The 14,267-nt window shown below is 39.9% G+C and overlaps 1 protein-coding gene across 2 annotated transcripts in view; it reads right to left on the reverse strand.

Annotated features, from left to right (window-relative positions):
* The window catches only part of POU6F2 (POU class 6 homeobox 2), a 370,943-nt gene extending 358,207 nt beyond the window's left edge, over positions 1–12,736 (reverse strand). For both annotated transcript variants that reach the window (XM_032305906.1, XM_032305905.1), the window contains exons 1-2: positions 12,464–12,736; positions 11,545–11,716 (exon numbers count right to left, since the gene is read on the reverse strand). In XM_032305906.1, the coding sequence (XP_032161797.1) occupies positions 11,545–11,710 (166 nt within the window). In that variant the 5' untranslated portion in view covers positions 11,711–11,716; positions 12,464–12,736. The remainder of the gene's footprint in view (positions 1–11,544; positions 11,717–12,463) is intronic.
* Positions 12,737–14,267: the final 1,531 nt, after the last annotated feature.

The raw sequence follows: 14,267 nt of genomic DNA on the forward strand, positions 1-14,267 counted from the left end.
AAATATAAGAAACACAGACACAGAGTTTTGAGGAAAATTCCTAGGAAAAGTAATTTTGAAGATTCAATATAGAAATGATCCCAGGATATCATGGTCTTATTTTCATCAGTTGTTTTATTTTGAGACAAAAACTGGCTCTTCTAACTTCTACAGATGCACTCCCTCCACCAAAAAAAAAAAAAAAAAAAAAAAGAATGTTATCTGATATAGCTCTGTGACTGTCACAGAGCAAAGGAGGAAATGTGATAAATTTTGACAGAGAATAATAATAATAATTTTAAAACTCCTTTATTTATTCTTTAGTGCCCTCCCTGGGAAAGGGCACATATACTAAGAATGGCGTAAAATGACAAATATAATGATGTTGTAATTTCAAAGAGCAGCAAATGTTAAAAATTTGATGACAGCATAAAATAGCCTCATAATTACATTTATATTGAAAATGTCATCCCCTTTTACCTATATATTAAATATATGAAATCAATGTTTCAAATATTTAAAAAATAATCTCACCTATGTATTTCTTTCCTCCGATAGGTACAACTAGGCCGTTTTGTTTTGGTGCTGAATGAAGAATTTCATTAGATAAGCTAATTTTCAAATATTGTTAAACTAAGCCCTTCAATTATTTTTACATTCACTTGTTAAATGTTCAAATACGGCCACATTACAAGAACCAACTTGGGCGTTCGGCTGTCTCTTTTTAAATTTTAAGTCATCTTTTTTTCTTCTTCTTCCCAGGCTGCAAAAGTGTATTACCAAATAAACTGACACAACATCTGAGCAACTAACATAAACGTGCAATTTTAATGCCTTCTAATCACACAAATCAATATGAGATTTTTGTGCCTGCTCCTGACCTCCTTCAAATTATCCCCCCATTTTGGTGGAATCAGAACGAGTGTGGGCTATTTGATAAAAAACCCTAAGTGTGTGAAATGAGAGCTCTCGCCTCTTCTGCCAGACTCCCCTTGACAGAAAGATGATAGAAGCATCACATCCTTGGAAGAGTAAATGCAAACTGACAAGAGATGAGCCTTTAGATGTTGAATATAATCTTGAATTGTGCTTGAAGTGTCTTATTATCTTGTCTTTTGATGTCTGAAGGGGCGGCTCATTGTTAGAAAAAGGAAAAGCCGCTGCGCATCTTTGCCATCTTTAAAAATTGTTTGGCCTTTAACAACTGCTTCTCCAACTAATGTCCATTTCTCCTGACAATAAATATGGCAGGTCGTCGGCAAGTGACAAACAATTTACTTTACATGCCACACTTTTATGGGTTTTGAGAGCTCATGTGGAAGCGGATTTTTTAAAAGTCCAGAGAAATTAGCAGTGTTACACACGTTAAGAGGACAGAGGTCGCTGTGCGTACGCTGATGCGACCGCGTGGTTATTTCCTGCTGGCCTGGGGCTTGTTTCCTTCCTCACGCGTGCTGGATTCAAACTTTCAGCTCTTTATTTATCATGGACTAAAAAGGTCCCGGGAAATTGATACTGCAACACCCCAGTCTGAGATATCCCATGAAGGAAAGGCCCTACAGCGGAATTTGGAACCGTGCATAAATGGAAACCCATGTCTCAGAAGGGTATCAAGTTCAACACGGGGTTGAAGGAATTTGGCCTTTGCCCTCAGTGCCTTTAGCACTTCCTAATTTCTGCTGTCCTTCTAAGCGCCCCGCACCTTTCGTGTCTACCATTTGTTTTGCGGGTTTTGTTTTAACTTAAAAGTTTAAGGATGCTCCCAGTCAACAGGATTCCATAGGAGCTAAATCACAGGCATGCTACTTTTCTGTCACCCAGCCAGATTTTGTGAATGCTTTCAAGATCTTTTCTCAGACTTCCATCACTCTAAGAATCCATAAGAATTCTCAGAAGGACCATAAACTGTTACAGGTTTTGGGTTATTGTATCATTATAAAAACATATTGATACACTGCAGATGACAAGAGAGGTGACCACCAGCCAAAGCTTGTATGGCCATCCCCATGCCATCAGCGATGGCCAATCTGACCATTTCTGGTTTTGTGAGTGTTTGCGTGTGTGTGCGCGCGCGCGTGGGTACACGTGTGCTTGTTTGATTATTTTAAGCAGGCAGCCACAGCCATTAATCCCTTTTGAGGCATGGCAGCCAATTTTTGACACTTTTCTGATTGCCTGTGGATTCTGATTGGATTGTTCGCAAATTACGATAAACGTGGATTCTAATGGCTGAAAGAGAGATTCTGACCTACGGCAAGGAAATAGACGAGCATCCCTGAGAATCTAATTTTTTGGTGACTCTTAAGAGTAAAACCTGATTTAATCTAAGGCATCAGAAAGAGAGGAGCCAGTCAATTCTAAAATAGTGATGTAGGTTTCTTTCCAAAAGTTTATGAAAGTTTTTCCACATAATCCAGATAATCTCTTTTCTGACTATTCATGCAGGGATTAAAGGATAGCATGTTCGCTTTTTTCCCTGTTTCTTTCCTGCTTCTCCTTTTGAAAATACCGGGCTTCCTTTTTTGACATGTTTCTATTTCACAATATTTTGCTCTATGAAATTAGATCTATCAAAGAGAAAATGCAGGTTTGGAAAAGGGCATTTCACCCCCTTCCCATACCACTACACATTTTTAAATACAGGAAAATGTGTTTTTCCATTTGATTTTTTATTCTCTTCTACCCTTGGTTGATTTTGGCAAAAATTCACTCTGTGGTAATAATTTTTCATGCTTTATAAACAGCTTCACATGTTTGCATTTTTAAATCAAATTAATCCCTCACAGCCCTTCTACTTTGACGGTGGTGATTCTCTCCTGCAATAAGTCACCCCAAACCATTCATTCATAAAAGTAAATCTTGCCATTTTGCTATTCAAAGACAAATCAGCATATACGTGGCCATCAAGAACTGCGAAAGGAGATTCAGTACACCGTGCTATTTTAATAGCAAATGTTTAAAATGTGATTTCTTTATTGTGCATCAGACACCCATTCTATCTTGATGTGTGTCCAGGTAAATGTTCATTTAGGTCCGTGAAATCCTTCCAGGCAAAAATTGTGTTTTCAGTGTAGAGAACAAATGCTTTTTACTTAAAAGAGAAAAAGATAAATGTTTGGTGCTTATACTCACAAGTAAACAAATACTCAGGTTCCTAATATTTAGATTCCAAGTGTCTTTCTCTCATTTGGGCAAGTTTTGCATGCTTTAAATATATATATATTTCCTATAAATCAAACTGTGAAGAAATGCTCAAATCTCTTTGCTGCATTAACTGCACAAATTCTAAGAAATCCTGTTGTCTCCTCCGCTCAGTAAAGAGCAGCTTCAAACAAGACACTAGAGCTTGGATAATAGCCCAACTATGCCCGAAGCAATACTATATAATATGATTAGTTGTCCTTTATTGGTAAACTATTCATTTTGATAATTTTACCTGGAAACTATGTCTTTGAGAGTTCATAGGTACAGAAGAAGCACATTTAATTGATCGTGTGAACTAAAAAAAAAAAAAAAAGCCTATTATTACAAATTAGGCTTTATTAATTTCATGATAAAGACATGCCTATGACAAAGTGAGTAAGACAAATCTGAAGTATCACATGAACACAAGAGAAAATACGGAGAATACGCTATAGACACACACACACATAGAACACACACAGACACACCCACGTTTTACATGCATAGCACTGCATTAATTCACTACGTATTCACGGTGTTGAAGAAAGAAAACAGGGAAACAAAGTATGGAAGTGATAAAACAGAAAACATGAACTGTTCTTCTAAAATACTAGGCTAATATTATTAGTCTTAAAATATGAGTTTCTTGGATTTCACAAACTTGTATCACCATTTCTCCTCATTAATAGGAAGAAATCAAAGTAACGCAAGAGATTTGGAAAGCACAATCACCTAAAAAACATTATTTCAGAAAAAGATGTAACACTGAGAAATGCCAAACAGCACAGAGGAGGACAAATACATTCCCGAGATTGTGAAATCTTTTCATGGTGGCTACCACTGGCACATTCTGAGTGTCCTAAAAATCCCTTAATAGTGTACCTCGTCCTCAGGCTCAATGAGCAGGTTTTGCTGTAGTTCATTACCAAGAACATTTTTTCACCATCTCAATGAAGGCAAGTTTCATCACAGAATCCCACTTTCCAATGAACTTCAGGATGGAAGGAGACTTAAGCATTTACTTTCTGTGCAGTGCTATCATTTAATTCCTTCACTGTAATGTGATCGCTTCCCCTATATTTTCAATTCATTTTGAGGGCAGTGCAGTCCTCTAAGAAAAGTGACTTAGATTGCATTAGTTCTGTTGTTCCAGGTGGCTAATTTTTTAATGAAAATAAAAACCAATATATTCTCACCAAGACTGTAAGAGCCATTTGAGGCTGGATTTTTCTTTTAAATTCTCAAATAAAATAAAGACATTCATATAACATACCAGGATGTTCAAAAAGTAGCAGCTAACTATTACAAAGAGGTGTCAAAAGCTACGCATCTTTATTAGGTGGCTTTTAAAAATGATCTTTGAATACCTAACAAAACAACTTTTTTTTCCCCATTTCTTTGAGAATGACAGACTTCAACCAAAAGAGAGTCAGTGTTGTTCTTGCTGACCTCTGTGTTCGCATTAAAATGGCTGAGTCGATTTTTGATAGCTCACAGTAGTATCACAACAGAGGCAGAGCTGTTACCCAACCAGTCTGCACTTGTTTCATATTTTTATAAAATCTGACTCTGGGAGTCAGGAGGTGGGAGTTCACATGGAAAAGGCTGAGACAAGTCCACATGCGTAATAAACAGGCATCCTCAGAAGCCCCCACACTGCCAAAGCCCAAATACTCCTTCTGAACAAATTTTAATATAAATATTACTATGGTCTTTCCAAAGAGAAGTCCAGTGTTGACAGACGCAGAACACCGCCCAGCTCATAGCACGAAGGGACATGCCCCACTGTAAACACCAGCTTGCAACAAATTACGCTCACTCACTTCCCTCTTTAAAAAAAAAAAAAAAAAAAAAAAAAGACATTTGAAATTTTAAAGGATAAACATTTTAAACGTAAGACCAAAATGTCATTAATAAAAGGAAAGCTGAACAAAAACACCAACGAAGTAGAGACCCTCGGAAGACAACAAACAAGAAAATTCCAGAGCCATGCTGCAGAATGGCAACTGTTACTAGGAACTCTCTCTCTCCCTACGTCTGCCTTTGGATATTTTTTAAAAATTTATTAACCTGACAGCAGGAAACTTTACACAGATTGCCCCCTGACAGGGTGCCAGTTTGGTATAAACACTTTGCTATCTTTTTCTTTAGCATAAGAAAATCAAGAAACATGGTAAGTGGAGCCAGGTGCATATTTGGGCAAACGTGACTGCTCCTCAGCTGGTCTCGGCACCCAGGGAAGGCCTGGGAATTATCAGGAGCCCAACAGCAGAGCGGCACCCTTCCTCTTTCCTCCTTCATACCCACTTTCTTTTTAATGTGTGGGTATCTGATGTATTATTCATCCCCAAACATAAGCCAGCAAGATCACCAATCAAAGGAAGTACCAGTCTTCTCGCAAATTATTTGTTTACTGTCTAAGAGCAAGCAAGCAAGGTGCACTTGATAGAGTCACTTAAGTCTCATTTCTCAAGTGAGGGAAATTTTTATTTGGCCAGTTCTTACAAGAAGAATGCGATCTCTATAATTAAATCGGGTAATTGAGAAAGAAGGCAATCTACTTAAGGGCCGAGCCTTGGGAGCTTGAATCTGGAATGCACCTCTATTTATTAATTATGACATAAACTGAGCTGGGTGAACGATAAAACCTCTCCTGTGCCCCGTAACCTTTAAGTCAGAAACATCCAAGATGCTAAAAAGACGAAAATGAACGCCTTTAAAGGGAGGAATGATGCAGATCAATGTAATTTCTAATACTTTGTCTTATTTCCAATCCTATATAGGACCGTTTAACTCAATGACAACAAAATAGAAGAATTGTGGCCACCAAGGTAGAAGAAAAACGTAAAACCATGCCAGCATTTTAGTTTGCTAATGTGTTAGCACGGACAACGTCTTCAGACACTTGCAGTATCGAACTTTATTCCATAAACAGATGTCTGACCTGAGCACCCCAGGCTTGGCAGAAACAGAAAAGGGAGAAAGGGAGACACTAAGAGAGTCCCCACTGAATCTCGTGTTACGTACCACGTCCATTCAAGTGTCACTTAGAAATGAGCATGGCTCAACCAACAAATATGGTGAAAAGTTTGAACATCCGTGCTAGTGCCAATGATTTATTTGTATTTCAAAACGTACACATTAACCCTATTTCAAGTGGATTTACTTATCAAGGTAGTATCACAATGGTTTTCGGGGGGATGGGGAGGAACACTAAAACTAAGTCTGTCTATACACACAGAGTGGATTTTTTTTAAAAGAAATACCTAGGTGCGTTAGGTTGCCCTAAATGTTCAGGAATGTATCTGAATGTGCATTTCCCCCTCAGTAGTCAGAGAAAAACACCATAAGGGTTTGTTTGCCTATTAAACAATAGGTTCGACAAATACTTTATCATGCATCTCATTTACTTACACAAATATAGGTTTCTATTGGTTTCTTTTAAATAGCTATTTGGGCATAGAATCTATTCTCCAAATTATTTAGTTAAAAGTAGAGTTCTTTGATATTTCCCAAGCAACATACACTTTCTTCAGTGAAAAAATAGTGTACATTTTCCATTAAAAGACTATCAAAACTCATAAAAATATAGAAGTACAATGCATAAGGTAAATAAATTTATTTCTCTAGGGAATATTCCCCATCACCTGCCAGCTAAATCCTTCTTGGGCTTCAGCCAGACGTCCTGGTTACTGGCCCCAGCATATTTCATCAGAATATTATAAATATCCAAGACATTGGAACCTTGAGAGAGAGGTTTCAATAAAGTCATACAGTGATACCATCATAGGCAGCCTGGCCACAAAGAGCAGCCCCCCCCCCATAATGCCCCACCAGTGACCTCCATGCTGACCTGCAGGGACCACTGTCTCAAGGGGTGACAAGACAATTTAATCCTTTATCCCTTTGTCATTGAAAAGGACTCCACTGCCATAAATTCTAATCAAGTCAAACTGACTGGCAATTAAAAAAAAAATCTTATAAAGCATTTTTTTATGAGAAAGATAACAGAAAGGAAGGGAAAAAGAAAAACCTTATAGATGGGACATTTTCCAGCCAGGAAGAATCACTGACCCAACTTTCAACCCTTATCTGAAAGTTCACAGGTAAATGATACTGAAAACACCCACGCCTGCACGTATCCTTATATGCAATTTCTCTTAACGCAGAAAAAACACAGCAGCATGACAGAAAACTAAGCATCCCTCTTTACCTCGGGTCCAATATGTGTAAATGTTTTTTCTGTTTACATCTCAGCTCAGGGCTTTGGAGCCGTGTGCCCAGTTCACGGAGAGTGGGGTACAAACGAGCAGCGGAGCAAGACAGGGGCCCAGCCACCCGAGGTCGTTGCGACTTTAAGAAAAGCAATCATGAGGTTTATCTTGAAACAATAAAACTACTCCCAGGAGGAGCACAGTTAATAAATCATCTTTCAAATTTCAAATATATCTGGGAGAAAATATTTAGGGCCTGTTTTATGCGCTCTCGCTTCTCCAGCCAAGACTGCATGGGAAAACTTTAGTACAGATATTTTTCTGGGGATATATATTACTTTTATCCTTCCTGTGGCCATCTTTCCGATGAAGTTGTTGATGCTCCACCATTTGAATTTTAGCATCCAACTTGACGGAATGGGGACCACTGAATTCTTGATGAGCATGACTAAAAACGAAGCACCACATTTAGACGGGGGCATAAATGTCACCCGAGAAACACAGCAACCTCTTCCTTTTGAGATCCTTTGCCAAAGGCCATTTCTGAGAATGGTTTCGAATATGTACATCACTGGTCACATATTAAATGGCTGGCCCCGTGTGCCATCGCTCATTCGATCCTGCAACGGAAACCCAGGGAGATGGGGAGCCCCATTCTCTGATAGCACCCCCCCACACACACACCATCGACACACAAGTCTCTTCTCCTCCATACTATTTCCTACAGCTCAGAGCTCAGCAGAATACAGTCACGGACCAAAAAGAAGGAGACAGTTATTTCACAGGCTTTCCAAGAATAAATAACATACCACTTAATGATATCACAGAGAACTACCTCCCGACGCGTTTCTCAATGAAACGTGGATTCAGCTCTCCTAAGTGTACTTGAGTCTTCATAGCTGTTCAAGTTAAGCAAAATGTTACCTCTGATGTAATTACTTCATAAACACAAGGGCCCTTTTCTGAACTTTCTACTGAGGCTGGCATATGGCTTCTGGTTTTCTCCTTCCGGTATTCTGAGCTGCACCGGGCACGGAAACATCCTGGACACTGTGTTTCCCTTTCCATGCTGTTAAGAGCAGAGGTGCAATTTCAGGAGAGGCATAAAAGACCCACCGGTTCCTGGAATTTCCTTTGTTTATCCATAGAGGGCATCCGTATTAGCCTTTCTGCTGCAGTTTTGGGCTGAAGGTGCCCATACTGTGACAGAAACAGGCTTGTGCTCTGGGCTGCTGATTTCAATGAGGCACAGAAGGGGGAATAAGTACCAAAGAAATCCATCAATACTGAAATTTCAGGGACAGTACAAAACAAACAAACAAACAAAAAAACTAAAACTAAAAAACAAACAAAAAAACCAAACTGAGCTCTTCTTGCCTCCTGTTGTTGTTAAATGTCTCTCCACAAAAGTGGAACATCGATGTCACAGTTTGTCTGAATCTGCTCCTTTCCTTATGGGAAGCAGGGTTTTCAAGAACACAATACGCATACCATGAGGGTGACTGTTTGAGGGAGTGTGTTAGGAAATCACGGTTGAGAGCTAAACCTGGATGCTCTCAGTTATTCGGGAAAAAATGTACTTCTTCATTGTCAGGCTAAGAGGATCATGAAAACCACGGATAAGAACAGAACCACTTGAGTGTATTCATGTCAAATAAAACGATGGTCCATTCAATGGTCACTTGTTAAGGGCAGCCAAAGTTGATAAAAATCCTGGGAGAGAATTATTCTAAAAAGTTTAAGTCAGTTACACAAGCTGGGATTTCTAAGGCGAAGTCTCGGTGATATTAACAGCATAGAACACAATAAAAAGCTCAAGAAGCCTCAGGGAACATTGGGTGTGCTTCCTTCAGTGGACCTTCTAGTCCCTCTGCCTCCCAACCTCTCCAGCAGTTTTCAAAACTGCTAACCTACTGGTTGCTTCTTTACCGAACTGGAAACTGGAAAATAGTCACACTGTGTTCAAAAAGCACTCTAGAGACCAAACAAAATTAAGTGACTCTATAAGGACTATAGATGTAAGATGGAGATTTTACCTGGTGCCCTCTCACAAATTCAGAAGTTGGGAATTTTAAAGTGAGGATGAGTGCTTTGAACACCCACCATGATTTCTACCCTGTAAATATTCCACTTCTGATTATATTTTCAATGAACTTTTCATTCAACCCTCTTTGACTCTCTTCGGGTTTTTAAAAAAAAAATTTTAAGTTTATTTCCCTCCCCAGGTAAAATAACAGATCTATAACAATTTTCAAAAGCGGGAAATCTAAACAAATATTGAGAAGCCAAATGAATCATCCTTCCATTGGTTTACTTGAAGGAAAAACAAAACAAAACAAGTTGGGGTTATAAGTGAAAGTCTCCAAAATGTATTTACTTTTCTAAAATGCATGCAAAGTTTAGGAGGAAGTAACCCACTATCCACAGTTCTGTTGAATTCGCAGCTGATTACTGTTTAAAAGTCAAAATGCTTAGTATTAGCATCCCCAACATCAGAAAGACTGGAGCGTGGCTTTGCCTTTCTGTAATTTATAATTTTATCTGACTTTTCTCCCTAATTCCCTGAAAGGAAATGAGTGTTCTAGGACATGGCTCTCCCTACACACATAAAAACTGAAACTACAACAAGATATTCCTTTAGAGGGCAAATGCTAAAACCTTAATGCCTATGTGTAGAAAAGAAAAAAAATCAATGTGGCAGGTGGAATTGCTGCTTTTTGAAAAAATGTAGTTCGACAAGAATTTCTTGAAACTGAGATCTATTCTACTCTGAACTGTAAAGCTATATTTTACCAATAGAAAATCTGAAACAGAAAGTTTCTCAGCAACACCCCTCTCGTGTTTGACTGAGTGAGCATTTCAAATCAAAGAAAAGCTCCTCTGTTGAAGCTGGCCTAGAGTTGCTGAACACCGAAACTGCTTTCTTCCTAGAGGCTAAAAAAAAAAAAATTAAGGATTTTTTTTTTTTTTTTTAGCTGAATTAACGACTTTCTCAACAAAGCCGTCTATGCAGCGGTGTTGTTTCTCTTTGACATTCAGGCACACGGCTGTGTTTTTAACCTGAGACCCAGCAGCGCTCTGCTTAGTATACATGTATCTCTATCTATCTATCCCTCTATCTATAAAATCAGGTATATATCAGGTTAATATAAATCGGTATAAGCAGGTTAGTAGGTACATACACATATTCAGTGTTTTGAGTATACAAACACTGGAAAATAATTAAAAGCAAGTGTTTCAGGAGCAAGGTTTCTGAAAACCCACTGTCACTCTATCCCACAAAGTGCTTCTCCAGCCCAGACATCTCTTGCCATCCATCACTCGGTCACGCGCCTCAACAGCCCGCTCCCCTTTCTGATTAGAGATCACAGTTGCTTGAGTTGGCTTACAGAGTGTCATCTGTTTGAATGACAGATGTCTTTGCTGGAGTGGCACTCTGCTCGCTCTTGTTTTGTTTACGGAACAAAGATTCCTGAAAGGTCCTGGGCTGCCTGCACGTTTAGGAAGAGCCTGTAAACACCTGGTCAAGGGAAGATGGGCAGAGGAGGGCTGCAAAGGACCTCTTCTCTTCCCTCGGTCCCCTGCTAGAAGGAGACATGCCCACTCCAACCGTGATCACAAAAATGTTATTTCTCTGAGCAATTCCTGTAGCCACCTTTGTTTACCTGGCACACAGAGACTTGTATCGATATTTCCCAGTTCCCTCTTTCGTCTTTTGACTACAGATAATAACTCTTAACTCTCCTTCCCCTTAACAAAAGGCTGCGAAGCAACCCGAAACCGAGTCAATATTTATTCAATAAATGTTAACCAATTCTCACAATGGAACTGATTTCCTGATTATTATTACCATTTTCATCTTCTTCTTCTTTTCCTTTTTTTTTTTTTTTTTTTTTTTTTTTTTATTATTTCTAGCCCGGGGACTCTGGCAGTATCTGGCAAGCCCCAAGGAGCAGCGAGGAAGTTCCTTGCTGGGAAAAGTTTGGAGGACATCCTGCCAGCCGCCCGGAGTGGGCTCCGGTGGCTCGGCCCCTCCAAGATGCAACGCTCCTCTTTAGCACTTACAAGAAAATTGAATGAACAACAGAGAAAAGGTGGTGGTGGGGGGGGTGGATTGCTCTTCCGGACAACATGGTAGGGCTGAAATGAAATACCTAGACAGACTTACCGAAGAGCTTGCTGGGAGTGTCCTCACTGTCATTTGATTCCACAGGCGCAAGCAGGGGCTCATTCAGCTCGCTGTCTGAAGTAGCAGCCTTGTCCTCACCTCTCAACTCCGCATTCATTTCACTCCGCGCTGACAGCAAGGGCTTACTGACTTGTCCAGCTATCATTGGATCCTAGGATGGGGGAAAAGAGTGAAGGGGAGGAAAAAAAAAGTGGCAGCTTTAGTGTGCGTGTCCTCTCTCCCTCTCCCTCTCTCCTCTCTCTCTCTTCCACACACACACTCTCCCTCTCTCCTCTCTCTCTTATCTCTGGCTGCTCCCGCTGTTATTGCCGGCTGCAGTCAAGTGAAGAGCTATTACAGATCCGAGGAGTTCTCCATTACTCCCCACCCTATTAAAGCTCCGCTAGCATGTGAGAGATTCAGGAAGCTTCGGAGGGAAGAAGGGGGAAAAAAAAAGAAAAAAAAACTTCTTTGAAAGCCACCTAACCAACACAGCTTTAATTGTGGGATGTGCTTTTTTGTACGAATGTTTTTACACCTTGTTCAGTCTTTAATGCAGTAAGAAAAAAGAAAGTGCTGGGTTTGTACTTCAGCAACACACTCAAAAGGAAGGAGCACCCTATGGAGGAACCAGGGGCTATTTTAAGAAGCACTCTCCCTGGGGGAGAAGCAATTAAACCCTATCCCCAGAGCAGAGAAAAGAGATAGGGAGAAAAGAGTCCTCAAAAGGCTTTCAATGGAATAAAAGAGATTTCTCATGTAAATTCCATCAGCACCCTTAGAAGTTGACTTGCTGTTCCCAGATTTGGGACTGAAGCTGACCCCGAAGCCAACGAACATGTTAAACCAAACAATACACAGCAAAACAGATGAAAATTGGTTTAAAAAAATTTTTTTAAGGAATTGGAAAAATACTTACAAACTGTGTTCAATAATCCCGAAACCCAGAGCATCGTATGCCCCGAGCATGAGAGAAAAAGAAAGCAAAAAAATCACCTCCAAAAAAGGCAAGCCTCCCCCCCTCTTCCCAATAATTTGAATCTGCTTTATCTTCAGCTCATTAGGAGGGCGTCTTGGGATCAGAAATATTTCCCAAGGAGAGCCGGCTCTTCCATTTGCCAACTAAGATGCATGATACTGTTTGGGCACAAACGCCGGCTGCAGAAGGCAAAGGAAAGCAAGAAGTGCCCTTTTTGCGTTATCTGGGAGCTATTTATTGCCAAGTTCATGCCTAAGTGGTTCCTGAGCAGGAAACAGGTGACCAGCAAAGGAGCAGGTGGGGCGGCAGGCTCTCTTGTCCCATCCTTATATTGGTCCCGGTATGCCTGTGGTTATTTTTTTTTTAATGTATTCATGCCTGAAAAGTGAATTTGATATGACACATGATAATCTATGAAAATGTTAATCAATACAAATAGTTTAAGCTGTCATCAAATGCACTTCTTTAGTCAATACTCATACCACTGAAAACAATGTCACTGTCACCAGGGCTTAATGTGCACAGCACTTAATATTGGACTCTGTGCATCAATGCACTTCTTCTTCAAATACTGTAGGTAAACACATTTTCTCCCTATTTAAGGCTGAGGCACTCAGCACGCATTTAGCTGAGCCGAATCCTCCCTTTTGAATACCTTGATAGGTCCACTGGAGGGCAAAATTAATACTTAATTGAATCTCACAGTCATCAAAATAATCAATACTTTTTTATTATTTATTCTTTACAGTCTGTTGACTGTTTCAAACCTCTGAGGGAATGGTGGAAAGGATTCATGGCTTCGAAACACTGTCATTTAACAAGGTAATTTTCAGTGGGGCATTAGGGGTTGTGAAACATATAATAAAACAAAAATGGTGGCTTATAATAGGAAAAAAGAAAAGAATTATATTTCTGCCATCTAACAAAACAGGATAAATAAAAAAGCAAGTGCAGAGAGAGAGAGAGAGAGGGAAAGGAGGGGGACGAGGGAGAGAAAGACTGGCTTTTGAAGGGTTTTATCATATCAAGAGCAGAGCCGGGCTTTCATAATGCTGACATTTCTCATCCTGACAATCCTAAACAAGTGGAAAGGATGAGATCGTAGATATCATCTTTCATCACATTCCCCGGCTTAAGAACCAACATGACAGCTCCTCTCCCCTTTACACTGTTAATTACTAAATAAAATACTACTCTCTGTCAGCATCAGATGATTGCAGATAGCAACCACAAACATTTCTCCATTGTTTCCCCCCTCTGGATCGGTGATACCTACCTTGAACTCTTTAGAAAATAAATTAGGCTTGTCTCACCATATTGTAAATATTTGAAATATAATCAATGTCATCAATGTGGTCGATTCTCGGTATTGTCAGCCTGAATTTGCTGGTGATAGATTAGCATTTCATTGACTGTGTTTGGCCACTGAGATGGGGAGTGCTTGACTCTCAGGGGTGGAGGAATGCAGGGGCAGGGGAAAGGAGACTCGAAATTCTCAAATTCTCCCCACCCCCGATTTCTTTCCTAGGCAGCTAGGGGAATGTGTTTGGATTCTTCTGGGTCAGTTCCTGGAGCAGGGTGGGGAGGAAAGGGAACATGGCTTTGCCTCCCGCTTTTGGTGAAGTGTACTCCTCACCTGAAGTAAAGAGCCCAGGTTTAAATTCCAGGACATTTTTACTTCACAAAAGGCTGAATACTCAGTCTGTCTAATCTAGAGGAAGGGTTGTGATCTGTGCCTTTGAGA

This window comes from Mustela erminea, chromosome 11, assembly GCF_009829155.1.
Source record: "Mustela erminea isolate mMusErm1 chromosome 11, mMusErm1.Pri, whole genome shotgun sequence".
Classification (NCBI taxonomy): domain Eukaryota; kingdom Metazoa; phylum Chordata; class Mammalia; order Carnivora; family Mustelidae; genus Mustela; species Mustela erminea.